Genomic DNA, 13771 nt, shown 5'->3' with positions numbered 1-13771 from the left:
GAGTCTTCGGAATCTCTTTAGGAAAGGACTAAGATGGCAGGTAGGTAATGGTAGCAACATTAAGTTTTGGCCTGATAATTGAGTTTTTCCACACTCACTTACAAGCAGTATGGTTGATGATGATAGTAACCGTGATCCTAATCTTTTGGTTAAAGATTTTATAAACTCTGACAAACAATGGGATGTTTGTAAATTGTTCAGCTTAGTGAATAACGATATTGTTAATCAGATTACTAACATTCCATTGCCACATAATGATATTCCAGATACCCTCATTTGGGGGCTGTCCGTAGATGGAAATTTCTCTACCAAAACAGCAACTTCGTTAGCGCAAGGTTTGTTCGATCAAGCTCTTGACAAATGTGAATTTCAGTGGATTTGGAATTTGACCAAAATTGAAATTTTTTCTTTGGAAAGCCTGGTCTTCCAACGAAAAGTAGACTTCCTAAGAGTCATATTGATGTCCCACCTCAATGTGTTATGTGCAACAATCCTATTGAAAACAAAGATCATTTCTTTTACGAATGTCCTTTGATTGGGTCTTTCATTCAAGACCTGAACATTATTACCTTCAACGAGTTTTTGTCAAAATATGATAATATTACAAGTCAAAGTTTTCTAACGAAACTTATTTATCTCAAAGATTTAATTCCAATAGATGATTTTATTAAGATTATTTTTATTTGGTGGAATGCATGGTTTCATAGAAATGATATTATCTTTAATAATGTTAATTTAGTATAGGCAAACTTATTACTTTATGTAATAATAGCACTAAGACCTGGAATGTGACTAGATTTAAGGATCTCAACAATCCCGAGATAGAAGAGTCGGCTAGAAACAACTTTAGTAAGGAAGAAGTTTGGTGGGAAAAACCTAGAAACGGCTTCCTAAAGCTAAATTTTGACGGATCGAGATTAGAAGGTAATAAAACTGCTTTAGGATATTCTATAAGAGATCACAATGGTAAAGTCGTTTTGTTGGGAGCAAAAAAGTGTGGATCCAATAGTATCCTTGTTGCGGAAGCTTCTCGCTTTAAAAGAAGGTATTTTAGCAGCTAAATACTTAGGAATTTCAAAGTTAATTGTGGAAGGTGATAATTTATGTGTTATTAACTCGATTCGAGGTATTTGGGAAATTTCTAGTATTATCAAGGATGTGAAATTAGACCTTTATTTTTTCGATGAAGTGATGACGATTAAACATTGCTTTCGTGAAGCCAACAAGGTTGCTGACTTCATGGGCTCTATTGGACATTCATGTCCAACTCTTTCGAGGTGGTTTGATAGCCGGTGGCTTCAACTTACCTCCCTCATTCGAAAGGATGAGATAGGTTGGTCCTACCCTAGATGATCAATCTAGTTTTCTTACCTAATCAAAAAAAAAAAACTTTAGATACAAGTTGAGCCTTTTCTATTCATTGATCGATGGATAGTGTCAATAGACAAGCAGTGGAATTGACTAGCATAATTTAGGATGTCATCATAGAATCATAATAAAAATTTGAGTACAAAAAAATAATCACAGAAGTAGCCAGTCCGACCCGCCAGCTTCCGCTTATCTCAAGGGTCGGTTTAGGTCTTGTTTAAGTGAGCCCGACCCGCCTCCGGGTCAGCCCGATCCATGCACATGTCTAGTTCAACCTATGATTGTGGCTGCGCTGCCCCGGTTTATTTCTTAAATATATAGGTTTTTTAAAATTGAAAACGAGTTTGATGTTCGTATTCGGGTCTAGTTGACTATATCCAGATTCATATCTCTTTCCAAAATAAAGAACTTGTATCCGACCCTAGGATCCATATTCTGCCCAGTAAGGTAGGGTAATGCATATCTGGGCAGAGTACAGTATCTGTTGCCATCCCTAAACCTGACAAAACTGACCTACCCCGTCCCATATAATCTGACTCGGCACACGAATTCAAGACCCGAGTTTGACGGATCCTGAATTGACCTGATCGAATATTACCTGACTAGAATGTTTAGTGTTGCAAACTAATTATTATTCATAAATAACTTGATAATAGTTGACCCGAAAATCACCTGGATCCTAAATGACCCGACCATGCATGAACTCCGGCTAAACCATAGTGACCCGACCAAAAATTAACCCGATCCAAACCCGACCCTGGTTGACCCGTTTGTGAGGCCCATCTCTATTGCGTAGAAAAGCGGGAAATGAATCTCTTTCTTTCTCTGGCTTAGGAGAACGAGAAATGGAGAAGTCGACCAAAACCCCCAAATTAATGGAGAACATAATGACGATTTTCCAACGGCGAACTTCTTCAACAAGCCCTCGTTCTCCCGTCGACTTGGATTCCCCTAAACCTCTCCCGTTTCTGTCTCCTCTCGCTAACTCCGTCGTCTCCCGATGTTCCAGGTCCCCCTCTTTTCTTTTGATCATTTACGCTACGATTCCCGTATTTTATACTCCCTTCGTCCCACTTTTATTGTCCCTTTTGCGCTACGAGTTGTTGTTTCTGAATTGCCTATCCTGACTAATTGATTCCCTTTGTTGTGAAATGATGATCATATTATTCACTATGTTTGACCCTTGATTTAATCAATTCTATTATTCAAATAGTTGGTATTGCTTAAGACCGTCTTAATCGAGTGTGAGAGCCGTCTTAAGTTAAGAGGGTCTTAAACAAGTACTCCCTCCGTCCGGGTCATTTGTTGTCCTATTCCATTTTGGGTGTCGGTCAATTGTTGTCCTATCTATTTTAGTATTGCATTTGGTGAGCAATTTTATCTTTCACACTCAATTTGGTTCACTTATCATCTTATAATTGACCCCCTCCTCTTTCCTTGGTCTTTGTGCCAAAACCTGTGTTACTCAGACACGCGGACACGTGTCGGTGTCGGCGTGTCGGATACGACTATTTGGGGTGAATTTTCGTGTTTTGTGGTCTAAATTGAAGTGTCGTGTCGTGTCGGACACCGACACCTGTCTGACACGGCAGTTAAGTGAAGTGTCGGAGTAACATAGGCCAAAACCAAAAGACAAAAATTGATCGGGATGGAGGGAGTATTGGTGTACTTCAAAAATCCATAACTCCATTTTCTAGAGGTTTTATCTGCTGCATTAGTTTTCACCGCTCTTTATATGCTGTCTACAGGATTTTGAATATATCTACACAAGAATTGCATACTTGTTTCGATACCGAGTTTCCTCACCTTGACAAACAACAAATCATATATGCCAGAAACTTGTTGGAATTTTGCTCATACAAAGCGCTTCAACTTTTCACTTCTCGTCCTGATTACTTGATTGATAAAGATTTCCGTCGTTTGACATTTGACATGATGCTTGCGTGGGAGGCCCCTGGAGTTGATATTGAACCAATTAACAAAGTGAGACAGCAAATTGCTTATCATATTTGTAAGATGCCTCGGTATCATAAGTAGCATTTCTCGTTTATATTAAGTGATATATATTACTCGGTGCTCTTTACAAACGGGAATCTTATATTTCTGTTATTGAGGCTTACTACTCTTCTGTTTGGGTCAATTTGTAGGAAAGTGATTCCCCGAGTAACAATCAGATTGAAGATGATGAGGGATGGTCTTTATTTTATACAAGTTCTACGGAAATGGCTGCTCAGGTTATAAATCGGGTTCTGCCTCTTTTATTTCTTATGTGCTTTATATACATACACTTACATGTGTATTTGTATATATTTATATTTACGATGTGTGATGTTTCAATAGCAACTGGTTCACTCTTTAACCTGCCCGTTCTTATATTTGCTCGTCATTAACTCATCACCACTAGGTTAATAATGAAAACACTGTTGGCCCAGAAGCATTTACAAGAATAGCACCTGCTTGCGCTGCTATTGCCGATGTAGTAACTGCCCAAAACCTTTTTGATGCATTAACCAACACTTCAGGAAGTAGACTTCACTTTCTCATATATGATAAGTACCTTCAGAGCCTTGACAAGTAAGTTTTTGCAGCTTATGCTCTTTGAGTTTGTTACTTGTTACTATCCAAACTTGGTGTGGTGCAGTTATCCCGTTTTTTCATTTTGCTTTTTTTAGTGAATTGGTACATCATTACAAACAATATGAGGATCAGATCAAGTGTACAAATGGCCTATATACGTAGCTTTGTAGTTGTAGCTATCCTTTAGCAATATATGCATATCTTGCTTGACGTGTCAAATTACTGAGGCTTGATGTGGAAGCATTGAATCTCATTACGCAGTTATGCTAGTACCATTGCATTGCTACTCAAGCATTGTATGATGTTGCTCCATCAATCCGTTACAACATCAAGTTACACATTTTGGCGTCAATAAGCATTGCGACATTAGAAGTTTGTGTTTGGAGGAAGATGGATTGTGGTCACGGGACCCTGGGTTGTTAATGTGTTTGCTCCTCAACATAGGGGGCATTTTACTTGATGTCCAAAGACATATTGTTTACTTGCGATCAACTTCTCAGTGGAACGTGCCTCAAGAGATCCTTGTGCCTCATAAACTAGACAACTCTTAGTTCCATGAAGGCGTACTGGGAAACCCTTCTCTTGCTATAAGCACCTCTAATTAATTTAGACCAATGACACTCTACGGGACTTAAGATTGTGGATAAATTGTTTGCATCAGCCATGGATGCATATTCCTTTTTGCGCATCTGCAACCATGAGAGTGAGGCCTGATGTTTGGTCACTACTGGTGTTGTCCATCTGCTTTCTATTATCGTACTTAGTGTTTCACTTATACAGAACCAGCAAGAGTTTAGTTTAGGAGGCTTATTTAGCCTACTCTAGGAGTAAAATTGGACAGCTACAATAGATATAATATTTGGATGCTTTGTTAGATGCCTTAAATTATGTTCTTGACTTCCTAATTTTAGTGGCAAGACCAATAGAGTGACAGCTATGTTACTCAGACTCGTTTAAAAGTATTCGACACGGGTGCGTATCCAAGTGTCGGATTTATGCATATTTTGGTCGAAAATTGTGTCATATCCATGTACGTGTGTCGAGTGTCGGACACTGGTACGCGAGAGAACTAGAAGAGTTGGAGTAACATAGAGTGACAGACATTTTGGGATGCGTGAAGTGATAGCAAACTGCTTTGCTGGGATGTTGCATAGTTTTGCTCATAGCAAGGGACGCTGTTGGTGTTACCTGTGTTGCTTCACCTAGTCACTAGTGACACTTTACCATGTTACGATGTTGTATAGATTGTATTCATATGGAGTTGTGGCCGGGAATAGTTGATACCATACTTCATATTAGTGTAAGGCTGTTTGTCCTGGGAGGTCTTCTGGACAGGGACATAATGGCACATATCATGCTTATCTATCGCGTCAAATTAATAGTGTGCTATCAAGCTTGCATTTCAATAGTTTTCTTCATGATTTGCCTGACATTGTCAGTCATTAGTTCATTAATTTCTTTTTGTTAATTCCTAATCATGGCGTTGTTTTATCATCTTTAAAGCTGTTAATGGTAGTGCTAACTACTATATTTTAACCAAACAAAGGGCATTGGTAACTTTGCTGTTAATACACATCTTGTAGTGGACTAGAGCATAGAAATTTCCGGTTCCAGCTTTTCCTAATTTTCGTTTTTCTAGGGTGATCAAATCTGCAAAAAATGTGGTTGCAGCTTCATCTAACCTGGAACTTGTTGATGGTGAAGTCATCTTAGATGTTGATGGTGCAGTACCCACCCAGCCAGTTCTCCAGCATATCGGAATATCTGCATGGCCTGGTGAGTCACAGTTCTTGAGAAACTTTGACGTGAGGTTTTTTTCCCCCTTCAAGTAGTCGCTATCTTCAAGCTTCTCTTCTAAGGCCTGTTTTTGGAGGACGTTGGGAATACTTATCTGAATTTATCTGAACAGGGCGAGCCCTATCCAAAAATTCCGATTCTTTCATGGACTGAGTTTGAAAATAAGATATGTTGCTAACAAATAAATAGACATGTAGTCAAAGAGAGTAATTTTATTTGAACAAGGTAAGGCTTGTGACTTGAGAACCTTTCTCAAAACGTTTCTGAATATATTTCTACAATTAGATACATACGGAGTACTACCTTTGATTCCTTGGAAATGCTCCATTAGCTTTTTGCACAAGGATTAAGGTTGTGAGTGGGGTGGTGGGTCTCACCAATAAAGTACGGTAATTTTACTAACAAAAACTTACTCAAAATGGAAATGGGCCAATTGCAGTGAATAGGCCAATAACAGAATATGAGGCATTTCCTGAGTATTGGAGGGAGTAACTTTTTACCATTTAAATAGACAGAGAAACGGCTATCTCTATATAACGTGAGATGAAGCTTTTATTCGCTTTTTTTACTAGCATGGTGAGGCTTAGAGGATTTTTGTGGCAGGTGCCATCAGCCTTGTTGTGTGAATGAAGATATTCAATCCTAGTTGACACCAAAGTCAAGGGAAAGCATTTGGCTAATGCTAACTCGACAATAAAGTTCTTTGGGAATGCTGACATCACTTAGCTCTCTCTATCATATAGCAATTGTTGAGATGTCTTCTGATCTAATCCCATTTCAAGGGTTTTTGTGGTGATAATCTAGATCTTTTTTTCGAAAATAAGACCCCTTAGCTGAAAATGACATGCTTAATTTAGTCATGAATTTTTACTGGGTAAGAATCAAGGAACCATATTTGACCATCTAAGCTTGTGTTTGGTCATTGTTGCTGCAGGGCTTGTAGTTGTGCATGTGCATGATATCTTTTGTGTATGCATTTTCATTTGTGCCAGCTCATGTGGGTTAGGGGCGCTTGTATATCTCCTTATGTATGTGTTAGCATGAGATGGATTGGGATGTGGTAATGTACTTTACCGTGTCTATTTTTTTCCCCCAATTTCTTTCTTTAAGGTATGCATGTATAATAGAAGTCCTTCCTATCACTTGTACAATGGTCTAGCAATCTGTATTGGCAAAGTAAAGGGTGAAGACTATTTAACCTGTATTTTCTCTCTTTTGGTCAGGAACCATGGCGAAAAGCCATTTGTGCCTGAACTATTTTAGAGTTCTGAAGCTACTGAGCTTTGTTGTCTTAATTCTTGCTGATTTCATTGATGACTCCTAAGAGTATTGCTTGTATTTTATTTTTTATCGTCTTTACTCTGACTTGGTTTGTATTTACAGGTAGGTTGACCCTAAGCAATAAAGCTTTGTGTTTTGAGTCGTTGGGAGTAGGTCAATATGAAAAGCCTGCAAGATATGATCTCTCAAGGGGTTTGAAACAGGTTATAAAGCCGGAATTGACTGGGCCGCTTGGTGCTCGACTGTTCGACAAGGCTGTGATGTACCGATCAACACTGTATGTATTGCAGTCATATCAAAATGCTATATAATTCTGAAATTAGTGAAACCTACTTACTGTTACTACCTTATATGTAGAACTTAGCTTGTGCTGCTTTTTTCTTGCTCTCAGTTTTCCTGAAGTTGGTAGTGCGATGTATGTATAGGACATGAAAAGGTTCCGCTAGACGAGCTAGAGCCAATGCGATCATACCTTTGTATTCCGTTTTATTAATCAAACCTTTTGTCATCTGTCCATTTGCCCAACCAATTAGGTCTTCAGCAGAGCTTGATCTTGTGCTAGGTTCTGTATGAATCCAATCCAAATAATGTCTTGCCATTTGACTAGGGTCGCAACCATTAACCATTGGTTGCGATCATTAGCCATGAACATGTGGACAACAGAGTGTGTTAATGAACCATACCACTCCACATGCAATGGCTAGTCATTATTGTTGCATAGTGCATACTATTGACAACATTCTTCCATGAACATTTGCCTTGGCAGCTGGAATCACCATGGTCCAAGTTGATTTAGACGCTCACCATGGGGCTTGTCTCCATGACTAAGATGCTAAGAGCTCACCTTTGTTCAAAGGCCAAAGGGTAGGCCGCAGGGACGTAGGGTGTTCACCAAAGCTTTTGCCTTACAGATATGCCATACATAGGGATACTCCGTTTCAAGGACATACTTTTGTTATGTGACATAATTAGTGCATAATTGTTGCATGAAGTTGGTTGTTCAAAGTAGCAATACCTCTTAGAATCGAGCCATCTAGGCGACTAGGCTTACTTTTTTTGACGCAAGTGTCCACTAGGATGCTCCATGGTTCGTACTAAGACACATACCTAGGATTCTACCAAATATATTTTACTCGATCACTTAGGCCATGGCACAGCAACACTAAGTATTGCCCTTCTCAATACCGCTTTTCGTGGCCAGCGGTGATCTTGGCATAACCATATGAGCGATGTTGGGTGTCATCTGACACACCCACTTGCCTCATGGAGCACTCTCGTGTCTGCTTGTCAATCAACCTTGAGTTGTCATTCTTTTTTTATTATGATATAATATTATCTTGCTAAAAGTTATACCTCTTTGTGGTTCAAACAAAACTTTCACAAAAGCATATCAGTGATACAAAGCCTGTCATTTGATTGTTTTTGTGTGTGTGAATTTTTTGTGTGGAATTTTTTACCTGGTAGAAGTTAAAAGTTCTTTTAATTACAGCGTGGAGCCTGTATTTTTGGAGTTTCCAGAATTCAAAGGAAGCTCGCGTAGAGACTACTGGTTGGATATCACTTTGGAGATATTACGTGCTCACAAATTCACAAGAAAATATAGTCTCAAAGGAATTCAAGAATCTGAAGCAATTGCAAGGGCTATTCTGGGGATCTTTCGGTGTCGCGCAGTTAGAGAGGCTTTTCACTTCTTTTCATCGCACTATAAATCATTGCTTGTTTTTAACCTTGCTGAGAATCTTCCTGGAGGAGACGCCATTTTAGAAACTCTGGCAAGCTGCTTATTACGTATCGGAGCATGCTCTGCACAAGCGGATATATCTGGTAGTTCATTTACTGAGAAGAAGCTTGTGGAATGTCCAGTCTCGCTCGTAACATTAAGCGTATTGGGACTAACCCTGGACAAAGATGTAGAATTTGATGCAAAAGCTACATATCTTAGAGGATATGTTTGTGTGGGTGAAACAAATCAATTAGAAGCAGCAGTGAAACAATTGAAAATGGATACAGGAAAGGCTGAAGCAGCACAGCTGACTGTTAACCAAGTTAAAGTTGATGGAATAGACGCAAATTTTGTTATCATGAGAGTAATATTTCTGTTCATCTCTCTGCGCGTGTATACGTTTTTTTTTTTTTTTTTGTGTGTGTGTGTGTATGACAAGCCTGCTTATGTATAACATGTGTTTCAATTTCATAAGAGCTAATTGAAATTATTTTGGTAATTGCCGTCATAATTAGAAATCATATTGACATCTAAATGGCCATTGTGCTCCTCTCAATCGGTGGAAGGTAAAGCCTGTGCATATTTAGATCATCTTTGTCTCCTCAAAGTGCGGAACTCTGATTTCATCGGACTTCTTAGTCAGGAAATGTTCCCTTGATGTGGGTAGCCATTCCCAATCTGGGAGGTCAACCGTAAGACATATTGTGTGCCGTTTGTCTAAAAAAAAAAAAGACATATTTTGTGCCTGTTGTCAATAATAAAGGGAAAATGAATGCAACATTGTATACCATTGTATGTTTCTTCTTCCCCCTTTAATGTGTTTTATGTACTTACTGGATGTATGTTTCCATTTTGTTCCTTTATCTCAATTGATAGTACATTTACAAGTCATCAAAATTTCAAATTAATTTGCTTTCGTGATGGCTTGCTTTTGTCATTTCCTTTTTATTCCCCTTCTAATGATCCCAAAAACTCATAGCATGATCCTTTCTTGTAGGAGCTGCTTTTCCCACTGATTCTACTTGCTAGCCGTTTAAAAGTCTTGGCTTCCTGGGAGGAGCCTTTTAAATCAACTGTTTATATGGTGCTGATGTGCTACATATTTGTGAGGTAACTTTGTCATGCCCTGATATTTTGATTTTGGTGGCATTTTGTAGGACACTTCACTTTTAATAGTTCAGCTAACTGCATACATTGCCCACTGGCCCATGAATCTTTGTTTCATATGATCATGGGCGTGTCTAGACGTACGGTTGGCCAACAACAAGTCAACAACTTTTCCGTGTAATCTCACTACTACGCCTATCTCTGATTAAACTGTGTTTCCTTTCCCGGACATCTCTCATTAAACTTTCCATCCATACCAGAGAAGGTTTTACCATGCAAAATAACAACTTTTCCTGATTTCTGTATTAAAATTACAGTGATGCCCTTTTTTTACTCTCGAATTAATCTAACCTGCCACTCAATATACCTAACAGTAATTAACTAATGTAATTACTGAGTCCAAATTTAGCCCTTCACGAGTTTATATCACCAAAATCAGCCTACCACTGATCTCAGTCACTCAGAACTCTAGTTTTCCTGTCACTGAGCACTCTGATTCCCCCTTACTGTATCTGATTGTGGGTGTGGATGTTTTTGTCGGGATAAGTCTGGTTGTGGGTTTGGATCTGAACGTCTGGCCCCGTGTCTTGTTTCTTCTGTCTGAGTTCTGTTTGTGTCTGGTTGCAATCACAAAGTTTCAAGTCATATAGTTCTGACTGCATAAAATGGTCAGTTAACAAGAGCGGAGCAGTTCAATAAGTTATTCTCTCTCTTGTGTAAGATGAAACTTAATCGTCTTAAGTAAGTCTTAACTAAGTTTTTATTACCTTTTTGCTGGAGGCTGGGTTGGAAACCGCGCTAGAACAACAGATAGAACAATATGTACATTTTTTTGTTAAATTCTGGGATATGCTCTTTTCAGTGAGAGAGTTGTTAAAACCTGGTCTTAATTTAAGTTGAAATTTATGTTTAAAGAATTTTCCCTTATGAAGGCATTTTTATGGCTTGGAAAGCCTAGTTCATGAGTTGTATAGTTGCTCACTCACAGATAAATGCTGGGAGTAATTAGAATACAAATGGTTAAATTCTATAGTAACGTTACGGCACGCACATGTTAGATTTGAAATATCAAGATACTACTTTGAAAAAGTGAGATTTAAAGTACAATTAACTGATCTTCCTTTAGGACCCATAGTGTCTCAGCCTACCGTCTCTTGCTAAAAGAATTCACGTTGCACTTCTGATTGGCAATTCAACAACTGTACTTAGGCCATTAATGACCATAGAATGATAGACCTAGTTTTTGGGAAATCGGTATCAACCATATTGCTTATGCTTTCTGCCCAGATTTTTGACCTGGGTTTCTCTTTCAATTTCAGTGGATGGATCACTTTTGTCCTCCCATCCATTCTTGTTTGCACTGCAGCGTTTATGCTTTGGCACCGAGTTGTCAACAAAGGGAAGCTTGTAGATGCCTTCAGAATCACAGCCCCTCCAAATCGAAACGCTGTGGAACAGCTGATTACTTTACAAGAGGCAATCTCTCAGGTTGAAGCATTGGTCCAGGCCGTTAATATTGTTCTTCTGAAGATACGAGCCCTTTTATTTGCGGTGGTTCCCCAGGTAGTGCTGCAATTTGTGTATCCTAAAATGTTAATATTTTTTTGTGGATATTCGTCAGACAGCTATTTCCATTTTCATTTCCAATCAAGCCAAACGTACACTACTCGTTGACTTTGTAGTTTGATGCAATAAAACTGCCTCACAAAATTGTTGTTGTGAAGTACTAGCAGACCAGCTTGATGCCATTTACGATTATAGATAATTTGAATACAATCTCTGTGTGAAACAACACGGTTAAAATTACATTATCTACCCTGTTTATCTCACCATAAATGGAAGTCTGGGAAATTTTACTGATGTTAGATAGTAAGCTGTAAATTAAGGTAGCTAAAGATCTCTGATAGCTAAGAGGCAATACAGTATTAGTTTCTGAGCTCTTCTTCCCCCTGATGTACAGTTAGTAAGCTTCTCACTTTTGATGTTTGTTGATTTTTCATATCTTTACCCCCTACCGCGGCTGTGTTGCAGGCCACATACAGCGTTGCCCTCTTGTTGCTTTTGATAGCTGGATTCTTCATACTAGTGCCCCTGAAATATATAATCCTGTCTCTTTTCATGGAGTCTTACACAAGAGAAATGCCTTTGAGAAGAGAAAGCAGTTACAGATGGTTGAGGCGTGTCCGGGAATGGTGGTTCCGGATTCCAGCTGCTCCAGTTCAGCTCATTAAGCACGAGGAGAGTAAGAAAAAGAAGTGAATGATTTATAGATGAGGAGGTTCTTGTGTTTCTGCTAGAAGCCTTTCATCTATGATGAATGATTTTATTCTTCGGTTGCAGTATCTTAATACTAGAGGGAGGAAATGAACAGAAGCTCATGTTGTGTTTCGGCATTGGAAGAGAAACAAGCCTTTCATCTATCGATATTATGACTTACGGTACGAGGATTGATCTTTCATCTTTGGGTTAACATTTCATGGATAGATGTGATTGTGTATCTAGTTGTTCAAAGGAGTAACAATTGTGTTTTCCTTTTGGATGTGGCCTCGGTTTACTCCATCTGAAATTGTAATCTGGATTCCACTGACTGACATTCAGTAAAAGATTGTACAAAATACGCCTCTTTGATCTGATAGTTTTGACGTTATTTTATTTTTGTGTAATAGTTTTGATTCCGTTAATTTCTCTTTTGTTTGTAGAACTGGTAATAGAGTACTACCCTAATAATACTAAAATTCGAACCTATAAAGGTTAAATTAGAAAACCTCAAATTGATTTTAACTGATTTAAATTATTAGGGCATAACATCACCCCTAGTCGCCAGCCGGTTGGCCAGCCACCAACGCCCAACCGATCTTGCAACTGCTCCTCCCTTCGACAATCACTCACTATATGTATTAGGACCTCCGACACATTAACCACCAAACCCCGACTCCATTGTCTCAAGTTCCGACACCATTAACTTATCTTGTTTCATTACTTCTTGACTCCGTTTCTAAGTAGTTAGTTTCGAATTCTAATTTCAATTACTTGCTCTCTTAATTTTTCTCCTTTTTTTTAATTCTATTTCACAATTCATATACCTCACACAACTGCTACGCTACTCGATTATGCCATTCCTTATTTAATTCATTTGAAAATTTCGATTGAAGCGGGTATTACAGTAATTCTAATTACAAATGGTAGCAGATTGTACAATGCTTCAAAACATTATAGCTGGATAGTGATATTTTTCCCTTGTCCATATTCATACGTCTTATTGGATCGATAATGGGAAGTCCATGATGAATCACAGAAGGACGCGTTGTTCGGGACGTGGCCTTAGTCAAATTTGCATTTCTATGTTGGAGTAAGAGAACTTTTACTACTTGAACTAAGGCTATGTTCTTTTGGACTGAAATTGTCTGAACTGAAATATAAACTAAAGCACCATAACAACTAGGGGTTTTCATTGGTCCGGGACCGGACCGAACCAAAACTCTGTGAACCGAAGACCAATTAAGGGTTAAAAGGTGCATCGCAAACTAGACCATATTAATATTCATCCGGTCCGGTCTGAACCAGAAAAACATGTGAACCAGTCCAGACCAAATGGAACAAATTGGACCAAATAGAAATTGATGGGGCATATTCTGCACCCTCTGACCGGGTCAACATATTGAGCAAGGTCAAAGATATCCACAAGCAAGTCAACGACTTAGACAACCTAACCGACGCAGCCCGTCGGCCTGTCACTTGGGTCCCGGCCGGGGCACACATCCGCGAACTCATATCCAAGACCCCTCGGCGGCGAGTCAACAGGGCTCGCCGGCCTGCCATGGGTCCCTCGTACGAGGGCTAGATCGTCTTTCCACCGCTAGCCACTTGGCCACTACGTGACAAAAGGTGAAAGTCTATAAATACTCCTCAACTCTCATT

At 39.0% G+C, this 13771-nt stretch overlaps 1 protein-coding gene across 2 annotated transcripts; it reads left to right on the top strand.

Moving 5' to 3' along the window:
• Positions 1 to 2174: 2174 nt before the first annotated feature.
• LOC141598017 (uncharacterized) lies at positions 2175 to 12505 on the top strand. Of its 2 annotated transcripts, none has more exons than XR_012523236.1 (10): positions 2175 to 2377; positions 3117 to 3351; positions 3516 to 3602; positions 3773 to 3942; positions 5585 to 5721; positions 7126 to 7300; positions 8513 to 9110; positions 9744 to 9856; positions 11220 to 11416; positions 11885 to 12505. XR_012523236.1 is itself a non-coding variant. In XM_074418060.1 (10 exons), exons 1-10 carry the CDS (start codon positions 2214 to 2216, stop codon positions 12110 to 12112), a joined length of 2151 nt encoding a protein of 716 aa, XP_074274161.1. In that variant the 5' UTR covers positions 2176 to 2213; the 3' UTR covers positions 12113 to 12505. The 2 variants fall into 2 exon arrangements, 1 of the variants encoding a protein (XP_074274161.1); XM_074418060.1 differs by having other exon boundaries at positions 2176 to 2377; positions 11173 to 11416.
• Positions 12506 to 13771: the final 1266 nt, after the last annotated feature.

Source organism: Silene latifolia, chromosome 1, assembly GCF_048544455.1.
Source record: "Silene latifolia isolate original U9 population chromosome 1, ASM4854445v1, whole genome shotgun sequence".
Classification (NCBI taxonomy): domain Eukaryota; kingdom Viridiplantae; phylum Streptophyta; class Magnoliopsida; order Caryophyllales; family Caryophyllaceae; genus Silene; species Silene latifolia.
This window is presented reverse-complemented; position numbering and strand designations above follow the sequence as displayed.

What these genes read in the sequence shown, in the direction of transcription:
- LOC141598017 (XM_074418060.1), top strand. Translation starts at nt 2,214, where the DNA reads ATGGAGAAGTCGACCAAAACCCCCAAATTAATGGAGAACATAATGACG. An exon ending in CAAATTTTGTTATCATGAGA is followed by an intron (nt 9,111 to 9,743) that starts GTAATATTTCTG and finishes CCTTTCTTGTAG; the next exon opens with GAGCTGCTTTTCCCACTGAT. An exon ending in ATGTGCTACATATTTGTGAG is followed by an intron (nt 9,857 to 11,172) that starts GTAACTTTGTCA and finishes TTTCAATTTCAG; the next exon opens with TGGATGGATCACTTTTGTCC.